Source organism: Solanum lycopersicum, chromosome 5 (assembly GCF_036512215.1).
Source record: "Solanum lycopersicum chromosome 5, SLM_r2.1".
NCBI classification, from domain to species: domain Eukaryota; kingdom Viridiplantae; phylum Streptophyta; class Magnoliopsida; order Solanales; family Solanaceae; genus Solanum; species Solanum lycopersicum.
In genome coordinates, this window is record NC_090804.1 from 32,875,008 (window position 1) to 32,886,018 (window position 11,011).

The following is an 11,011-nucleotide window of genomic DNA, read 5'->3' on the forward strand; positions in this document are numbered from 1 at the left end:
ATATTGGCATGGGTTGGGGAGATATAGGGGGTGAAGCTGAGGGATGTTGAGGGTATGGGGTGTGAGGGTATGGGGTGTGAGGGTATGGGGATGGTGGTGGGTTTGTTGTCTTGTGCCTGTTTTCTTTTGACTCTCTGTCATTCCACTAGATTGCAGAGCCTTGTTGGTTGCTTGTAAAGCCTCCAAGTTGATGATAGTCCCATTCTTTATGCCTTCTTCAATTCTTTCGCCTAGTTTGATGATTTCAGCGAAACTCTTTTCAGCCACCAGCATCATTCGGTCATAGTATTGTGGTTCTTAGGCACGGATGAAATAGTCTTTCATTTGAGATTCTTCCATAGGGGGTCTGGCCCTAGCCGCCTAAGACCTCCATCTTATGGCATATTCTCTGAAGGATTCACTCGGTTTCTTCTTCAAGTTCTGAATGTAAAACCAATCAGGCGCATTTTCAATATTGAAACCAAACCTATTCATGAAGTCAGTTGCCATATCAACCCAATTTATCCATTTCCGCGAGTCTTGCTCAATGTACCATGATAGGGCCTCCCCAGTAAGACTCCTCATAAACAACTTCATGAGTATCCTCTCATCTCTCCCCACCCCTACAAGTTTGTCAAAATACATTCGTAGGTGGGCTTTGGGATCCCCAATGCCATTGAACGTCTCAAACTTTGGAAGCTTGTATTCTTCGGGCAGTTCCACATCAGGATGCATGCACAGATCCTCATAGCCTAATCCTCCCAACTTCTTGTTTCCTTCCACGTGTTGTACCCTGTTGGTCAAGTTGTCTAATCTCTCAGTCAGGGTTTTTATTAGGATGTCTTTCTGATGGGACTCTGATTCATGGAGGTCATGAGTCAGAGGGGCAGTTTCAACGTATATGGGATTGGGATTGTTGTTCCCAAAAGTATATGGGATATGTGTGTTTGGGGTTGTTTCTGTGAAGGTTGGTTTGGTATGTTGGTAATAGTGGTGAAATGGTACTTGGATATTTTGGGAGTGGGGTGGTGGAAAGGAATTTGGACGAGTGGGTTCAGGTGGGGATATATGGATTGGAGGATTGTCTGGCGTGGCTGTTTGATTAGGAGGATTGTCTATGTTTTCTCCAAATTGGGTTCCAAGAGAGATAGACAACTTGGCCAAATCACGCATGCTGGCTACCTCTTCTTCCAATTGCGAAGTCTTGCGCTCGAGTCTTAGGATAAGATTACTTTGAAGTTTTCCTCCCTCAGAAGCTTCTACCCTTTCAGTGGTGGTGTTATCGTCAACCATTTTACTTTTGTCTTTTGAGCTTGCTCTTTGAGAAGAAGGAGAAGGGGGGTCCCTTTTGATCGTGTATGTGCCAGGATGAAGGACAGATCAACCTTGGGAAATGGGAAAACAATAGAATCAAAAGAAAAGAGTTAGGGGTTAGGATAATATCAACACGTTGTTTTGAAATAAACGCCCTAAATGCATGGAACCTCGTCGAGCCAGAGGTAGGCCTAAGCGACACGTAAGTGATGCATAATAATTAATTCAAGCCTTATTTGTCGATTTGGAGTTTAGAGTTAGATAATAAAACAACTTTTGATTATTGAAATAATTTCTATTTATTACATCAATCTAAAGATAACTAAAGGGCTAGGGATAACATATGGGGAATAAAGAGAAATAAATAAGAAAAAAAACTTTAATCATGTTGCTCTCCAATGTTAGGCACAATCTGCTTCTTCATTTCTGGGTAATGTCATAATCAGGGTTGAGGAGGTTGCGAGCCCATCTTCTCTCTTTTTCATCGCCAAAACCAGGAAGACCTCCTGCGCTCAAATCTCTATGCTCTGCATCTTCTAAAAGCCATACATAATATTCAGGTGTGTAGAAGGGTCGGTGCTCTTGAACATCGATAGTTATCACATTTTTCCATCTTCGCAGTATGGTGTTCACTTGCGGTAATTCTGACCCAAAATCATATCCATGGTGGCTCATGTGGGATCGCAGAGGTATCATTTGGATCTGTCCGAATTGTCGAAGGACTCGAAGTGGTGCGTATGGTTGCACACCATTCAAACTGATAAGCTCAATGAAGTAAAGTTCATTTCCTCTTATGATGGCATGTCGTGGCTTCAACCAATAATACTTCCATTGGATTTCAACGGCTGAGCGCTCCTTTAGGTATGTGAACCAGTCCTCCGTTCCCACAGGGGAGATAAAATGTTTCATCCTTAGGGGATGGTTGATAATTTTGTTCCCCATAGTCCCTCTAACAATGTCTACTTTATTAGCTCTTTGGTAGAAATGTTCGACGGCCCAAAGTTGCAGCAGAAAGTTGCACCCCTCAAAGTATCTTTTGCCTTTGGTGCATGCAGTCAAAGCTCTTAGAATTTGTGCAAGTATCATGGGGACCAAGGTTTTCCCACCTCGAGCCAGCATACGAACCACATAACATAAGCCGGTGTGGATCTTTCCTCCTTTTCTAGGAAAAACCAATGAGCCTAATAGGGCGACAGCGAATGCATTAGACGATACCTTTCCCATTTTGAAGAAGAGCAAGCAAATTCTCTATGAAAGTTTTGATGACCTTCCTAATCCCCAAAGCATGAATATAAGAACTCTAAAGAAATCCAACCTTCTTTCAGACAAAGTAGATTTGGATTATGACACATGCCCATTTGCTTCAGAAAAGATCTTGGACTTGGCTTGTGTGGAACAATCATTTCCAACTCTTTGTATGCGAGACCCATGAATCCTCCAACTTCTTCTATTGTTGGGGTTAGCTCAAAATCCCTGAACTTGAAGACTAACCTCTCAGTGTCCTAGAATTTCAACAATGCCTTGATTAAGTGACGATCTGACTCTACGGAGATCAAAGCAGTAAGGCCGCCTAACAATTCATTTGCTTCTAACTCTCGATTTTTTTTAATATCTTTCCACCAAGTCTTCAAAATGGGATTAACTTTAACCACCATTTGTGTGTTGGGAAAGTGAGGGTGAGCCATGACTCTGCAAACAAAGTAATAAACGACTTCTAAACTCCATTTTGGCAATGTTGGCTTGATTTAATTATTATGATCACGTTGACACATAAATATGCAATTTGTCTAAGGGTGTTGGGGCCCTTTAGACGATAGGTTGGCTACTAATTATGTGGATTGACACCAAGGGTCAAACCATCTAGGGCTTATGCAGCATGTATGACTTAACTAGGACTTCTAAGAGTGGATTGACACGGACTTGAAAGGGATTCTATGTGAGAGGCGCGTGGCTTCGCGGTAGTAAAACTATCCACTACGTCCACGCATATGCCGACTCTCTATAATGGGTATTTGAATAAGATTGGAGTAGTTGTGAGAGGTGCAAAGGCACAACATCACGAGAACAAAATAAAAAAAGAAGAGGGTCCCAATTGGGGGAAGTATGAGCGGGATGTCAATTATCAAAGCAGTAACATTTAACATTTAAATTGGAAAGAGTAACATATAGACAATTTAAACAAACATAAATAAGCATGGATAAAGGAATTTAAACATATTAAGATATTAAAATTACGCAAATAAGGAAAAAAGATACGAGACTAAATATGTAAGCAAATAAGGGAAAAGGGAAAAGGTAAAACATGATAATAAACAATTAAGGAAGAAGGGAAAGGGTGGAACATGGAGAGAAGATAATAACTAAGGCAACAAAATAAGCTAAACATGGTAAGCACCTAACAAATAGTGAAATGACAAAAATAAAGTAAACCCCACATGAATAAGCAGTTAACACGTAATGGTAAGAACCTAATATCCCCAGCGAAGTCGCCATTCTGTCGCGCCCCATTTTTGCAGAAAACGGGTTTTGTGCGCGACGTAACCACTCTTTTGGGATTTTTGAGTTTGGAGTCGCCACCTAACGAATTAAGGCGCGTTAGGGCACCTATCTAACCTAACTAAGTCTAGCTAAGGTCAGCGAGCCAGAGATTAGGGTAAGGGTTCAAGTTACCTCGAGGGAAAGGTATTAGGCATCCCTCGAGGTCCACAAATGTGGGTCCCGACCGTATCTCATGCAATCTATGTGGGGGTTACAAGTAGCAAATAGGTCACTTCATTTATTAATTTATTTAAACTCGCTAAGTGATAACAAATATAAACAATTAAGACTATTTATTATTTTTATTTATTTAGATATGCAAAGCTAGGTGATGGCAATAAATGAACAATTAAGCTCATTTTTATTTATTTTGACATACGACACTATGTTATAAACAAAATTGGCAAATAATAAGCAATTAATATGTGCGAAAATAAAGTTTGAAAAATTGATAAGTTTTGAGTATAAAATTTTTATTTTAAAAAAAATGTTTGTTTCTTTGTAGGGATGATGCCACGATATTGTTGATCGCGCTCCTCCACCTTAGAAACAATTTTGTTTTGAGGTCGGTCTAAAAAAGTTATGTTTTTTTTTTTGAAAAAATGATTTAAGATTTAGTTCACACGTAGGCACATAAACATTTACATATAAATGCACATAATTTCTTTTGAAATCTATGGGTAGGTGGTACTTCCGGGGATGCGTCGGGTTTAAAAAAAATTGGAACTAGACCTCGTAGTTCCTATGACTTTCCCACTAACGATAGGTTAGGAGATAGTACTTGTAATTTATTTCAAAATAATGTCATAATCAATCCAAAATTTCAAAGGAAGATTGAATAATTACTTTTAAGAAAAATTATGTTGCAAAATTTTGTAAGTACTAAAAAACTAGTAAAACATTAAGGTGGTAAATTTATTAAATGCAAAGGTTTTACGATAAAATATATTTAAAGCCAAATAACTTGTTAAATGCATGAAATGATTCTAAATTAGTATTATTAAGAAAAAATATTGCATCATGAATGCGGAAGACAAATAGGATTACTAGTTAAATAATATTAACTAATTTTAGGGGGAGGGCTCAAATATGCACAAACAAATTTTATTTTTTATGGATATGCTGAAAGTTTATTTACAACCCTATAGACATGATTTCTAGGTGTTTAAAAAAAAACAGAGTAACATGTATATGCATGATTTTGTAAATGATATGAACAATTTAATATTTAGGCATAGTTTCTACGTGATAAGACAAATGAAAATTTATAATATATTTTGACATTTAACAACCTACTAGATTATTAGGATTTGATTTTACCATTTTTAAAAAATTAATGGAATCTAGTTATTATTTTTTAAGACTTATTAACAAAAGCGTCAAGCAAATTGAAAATTGATTAGATTATAACATCTACAAATATCAAATCTAGGTGGTTAAAGACAAACCTAGGCATGATTTCCAAAAAAAAAATATAGTGAACAAGTAAGCATATAAATCCCCCTCCCCTAGACGATCCCCCAAATAAATTTATTATATGATCTTTAGAGTTACAATTGTTACAACATTCGAATAAATAAAAATAGAAAATAAATAAAAATATATAGATATATATATACATTCAAATAAACAAATAAATCTTTCTTCAATTAATCTTCAACTTGAACTTCAAGTTTGAAACCTGTCAAAGTAATCAAATAACTACACAAGCAATCACACCTATTAGTCAAGGTGAGACAATATGCAATTATTTAATGACGAATTCTACATAAAAAAAAACAGACAATAGCTTACACAAATATGTGAATGTGAAGATAGTATAAATGTTAAGAATACTAACCGGTTAAGCAAAACAAATTGATTCAACTTTTAAAGTAGCAAAATAGTGAAGAAGAACACTTGAATATTTATCGGATTCTTAATGTGTTGTTAAAGTAGCAAGAGAGCAATGAGAGAAGGGAGAGTGATGAGAGAATTTTTGGTTGAGAGTGAATGAATGTCTTTTTGGTTGAGAGTGAATGAGTGTGTGAATGAACAAAAGGAGTCTCTTTATATAGTAGAGGAGGGGGGAACAAATAAGGGAAATAAATATTTCAAGGAATCAATCATAATACAATTTTCCTTATTTTAAAGGGTATCCAAATCAGAAAATATGTTAATATATTTCATTACCAAATATAAACAAGTAAGAATAAATTAGTAAATTTAAAAATAAGAAAATCAATTAAACTTATTTTTTATTTTAAGAGCCAAATAAGATTATTAAAAAAAATTACTAAACTTAAGCAAGAAAGAATTAGGAAGAGCAATATATTTTCCTTAAATAAACAAGAGCCAAAAAATTATTTTACCATATACAAATCAGTTTAAATTCTTATTACCCAAGCAAATCAAATAAGGATATTCAATATATTAGTAATATACACAAATTGACGGAAATAAAAGGAAAAGAATTATTGAGAAATCAATTAAATATTTTTACTTCCAATGAGCCAAAATAAGATTTTTAAAATAACTAATATTATTCTACAAAATAACACAAGGAAGATAAATAAGGTTGTCATAAACAAACAAGTAACAATTGATCAAATCAAATATTAATGAAAAGGAGGGATTAAACATATTGCGGACAGATTATGAAAGCCAAATATTGAGTCAAAAACTAAAATTTTCAAATCAATAGAAAACCTCAAAGGATACTAGGAACTAAAGCATATAACACAAAGGCATATTTATATGGATCAAAGAAATAATAAAAAAATTCACAGATTATTAACAATATAATTGTTCAAGATAGTGATTTCGTATAATTTTTAACATACGACAAGCACAGCATTGAAAATTCAGCCACACCAAAAAATTAAATTAAAATAAAAGCGATTTTAGTCAAAAGTGAGCAAACCTGGACGGATTTGTAAAAAATCCGTCAAAACCGTTTTCAAATTCATCGAGCTCGTCGTCTCGCTGTCCGGAACTGCTGGTGGGAGTTGTTGTCGTCGCCGGTGCCTCGCCTGGCTGCTGCTGCATGGTGGCTGTCGCCGGCTGCTGCTACCTGCAAAGAGAAAAGGAAAGGGAAGAGGAGAGACGGGAAGGGGAGAGAGGGGTGGCGCCGCCTGCCTGCTGCTGCTGCGTGATGGCTATCGCCGGCCTGCAAAAGAAGAAGGATAAGAGAAGAGGGGCGAGAGGGAGAAGAGAGAAGGGATGAGGGGGAAACGAAGGAGAGGGAAGGGAGAGAGGGGCGACTACCACCACTTGGAGGGGCGATCGGGAACGAGGGGGAGAGAAAGAGACGGCTGGAGAGAGGGGGACGATGGGGCTTCGAAGGAGAAGGGAGCGATGGGAGAAGGGGAGAGGGAGGCGGCTAGCGCTGGATCTTCTGGTGGCTTTCACCGGAAGATGGCGAGGAGAGAGGGGGTCGGCGCTGGAGAGAGAGAGAAGGGAGAGGGCGGCTGGTCGGAAAAAGGGAGAGAGGGAGGAGGTTCGACGGGAGAGGGAAGGAAGAGTGGTGTGGCGACTTGGAGGGGGGGGGGGAAGAGAAAAATGAATTAAAATTTTAGGTTTTAGGGTCTTTTGGTGTTGAAGAAAGAGAATGGGAGATTTAATCACAACCGTCGGTTTAGATAGAGATGAAGGGTTAGGATTCGATCTAGGATTTATTAATTAAATAGACGGATCAGATCAAAAGATGATTTCTTGAAATTAGATGAGTTAGATACGGAATGGCTAAAATTGCAATAACATTTGGCTAGAATTAGAATGAAAGAGAGGCTATGATTGTAATAAAACTCTAATTCATGTGGCTAGAATTGAAAGAAATTGGAATAGAATAGGCTAGAATTAAAAATTTAAGGAAAGTGTAGGAATTACTATTTAATTAAAATACTACATATATTAAAATATTTTTTATGTAATTGAAAATCATTTAAATTTTAACATTTGAAATTCATTAATAATTTTAAAATATTTTAATAATATTTACGATAATTTTATAGAATAAAACATACTAAAATATATGATTTTCAAGCAAAGTCGATTAAAAATTCTAAAATTTAAAATACGTATTTAATCGAATAGTATTCCTAAAAATTGTCAAAGGTCGGTCAAAATTGGGTGTCAACAATCTCTATATAAACTTAACTAATACTTAAAAGTAACTTATTATAACTTTCAAATTTATACCTTCGTAACTCCCAATTACATAAATATTTAAATTCATGACATCTTAAAAGCACATCAAAAAAAAATTCCTAACAAAATATATTTACTTCTGATAAGGACGATACAATATAAGATATATAAAAGATAATAATTGATTTATTTTTTTATATGAAATTGTAAATCATTAATAAAAGTTAGCATAAAAAATAATTCTTTAAGACATTAAAAAGTAGTTGTGGACACGCTTAGCTGTAGGAGATAATCAAAATTATTGTGAAGTTATTTTTAAATTTTTAATAAAATAGGAATCATGAAAAATATTTAAAAAATTAATTAAGAGAATTTATATTTAACATTTTGCATTAATTAGTAAAACATTAAAGGCATACTAACTTAATTATGTTAAGATACGATTCTAATTGTTACTATTTTTAAAAAATACAAATCAATAAAAATTTTAAAGATGAGCTAACTTGATTCTTTTAAGATACGATGCTAATTGTTACTGTTTTCTTAGTGGAATTATATAAGCAAAGACGAAAAAATGAAAAAAAAATTAAAAAAAATGTGTTGAAATAAATATAAAAACATGTAGAATTACAGGAGAGAATTTATTAATGGAAAATTAATAGCGACAATTATTCCAATTATACTTGCCTAACCATTCATCCTCTATTATAATTATTCTAAAAATTTACTCAACTTTTTCCTTACACTTAAATTATAATTATCGTTAATAATTATAAATATTCATATTATTTGCGAACACTTTTTTTTATATTTACTTATTTAGAAAAAATCCTAGAGTCTAATTATAAGTGTTTATTAGATATTATAAGGATTAACTTTTAATCATTATAATATAAAACCTTTTATCATTCTTTTATAATTTCTCATTTATTACTTATTTAATTTTGTATTTTAACTACATTATATTATTTTTTTGTTAATTCTACATCACCAAAAATTATTTTGCAGAACTAAAATCATGTATCACTCGTTTCCTTCCAAAGAATCAACATATAGAGAATAAACTTTAAATTTTAATATACAAATTATTGAAGTACTTTTTTAAGTCTCAAATCATAGGTAACTTACCTATTGCAAATAATTATTCATATTTCTAAGAACGTTTTTAGATGTGTTACTATTTTAATCTTTTGACATTTTTTAAAAAATTTAAAAAACTAAAAATCCCACTTTAAATTTTTTACAAAATATCAAAGGTGACTGTCACGACCCAAAACGAGCCGCGAGTGGCACCCACACTTATCCGATAATGTGAGCGAACCAACCAATCTAAACCCCAACATTTCAACCATAATAAACAGAATATAATGCGGAAGACTTAAAACTCATTAACGAAACCAATTAATAACTTCTAAAATTTATCAATTACTATCCCCAAAATCTGGAAGTCATCACCACAAGAACATCTATCCTCAAATTACTAAATCTAAGAGTATCTAGGAAGCTAAAATAAGTAAACAGATGGTCCATGTCCGAACTTCAAGACATCAAGACGTGAAAGAAAGAATCCACTCCGAGCTAGGAATAATAGCTCACCCTGAAATCTGATTATGCTGAAGTCTGGCTAGCGTTGCGGTTGAGTTAAAGTCGATGGTACGTTTGCTGCATTCCATTAATGACATAGAAAAAAAATACAAGTAGGGGTCAGTACAAGGCACATGTACTGAGTAGGTATCATCGGCCAACTCAAAATAGAAAGTAATATATATCAGATAATAACATCAAATCAACCATAACACTTAACAGGTGACAACAACAAGTACCATAACCATTGGCCACAACCCAAGCACATCTATAAGGACTCAAGCCTCCACACCATACTCACTTAGGAATTAGGTTCTTCAAACCTGAGTATATTAGTATAATTCAAGATTCATTCTCTTTATCATTCTAGTGTCGGAACGTGACACTCCGATCCCCTAAGATTCATTCTCTTTATTATCCTGGTGTCGGAACGTGACACTCCGATCCCCAACTATCCTGGTGTCGGAACGTGACACTCCGATCCACTAATCTCATTATATTAGTTCATCAATCCTTCTTTATGCCCAGTCGTCATCTTACTAGAGAGATTTTAGGCTTAAAGATTCAATAACCTCCATATTCTAATCCATCACAATTACATAATCACATCATGCAAACACACAATCAAGCATATAGAAGATTTTACAAAATTACCCAATACATATCAATCGCTATTTAGAGTTTACTACGGAATAGCATAAACCATAACCTACCTCCACCGAAGAATCGTGATCAAGCAAGCTATCCCCAAAAACCTTTGCTTTCCTCTGCGTGCTTCTCTTTCTCTCGCTCGTTTCTCTCTTCTTTTCTTTGCTCTTTCTATTTTTCCTTATTCAACGTCTTTTCTTTTACCCTAATTATCATCTAATTAAGTATAAAAGATGGTAAAAGTAACCCACTATTTATTTCAAGGTTATCTCCTTTAACCCCCAAGTAATTGAATTATTAACATTAAACCACTAACTTTATAATCATAAGCAGGAATAGTCCAAAACACCCCTTAAAAACTTTTAACAGAAATCCGACCCAGTCAGGGTTTCGCAGCCTGTGACGGTCCGTCATGACTATGACGGTCCGTACTGCAGGTCCGTCACAAAGTTGAGAGAGTTAATTCAGTGGAAAGATTTGTGACGGTCCGTCGTGCAAACGACGGTCCGTCCTGCCATTCCGTCGTGAAGTTCAGAGAGTCGATCTCAGTACCCAAATTTCCAAAGTCTAAGTGTTTTGGAACGAGACCCTCTCGACGGTCCGTCGTGGGATCCGTCGACCCAGACAGCTATTACCAGAAATAAACTCTACTGCTCAAACGACTAAACAGGTCGTTACAATAGATACCAATTTACCCATCGTTCGTCCTCGAACGATCACAAGAAGAAAAACAAGGGCGTGAAAGAGTACCTGAGTCTGTAAATAGATGTGGATATTTTTCTTGCATATCAGCCTCCTTCTCCCAGGTGGACTCTTCAAC

General features: G+C 35.1%; 1 protein-coding gene across 1 annotated transcript; it reads right to left on the reverse strand.

Annotated features, from left to right (window-relative positions):
• Positions 1–360: 360 nt before the first annotated feature.
• Positions 361–1,272, reverse strand: LOC101266514 (uncharacterized). The gene has a single exon (XM_069298344.1). It carries the CDS (start codon positions 1,270–1,272, stop codon positions 361–363), a length of 912 nt encoding a protein of 303 aa, XP_069154445.1.
• Positions 1,273–11,011: the final 9,739 nt, after the last annotated feature.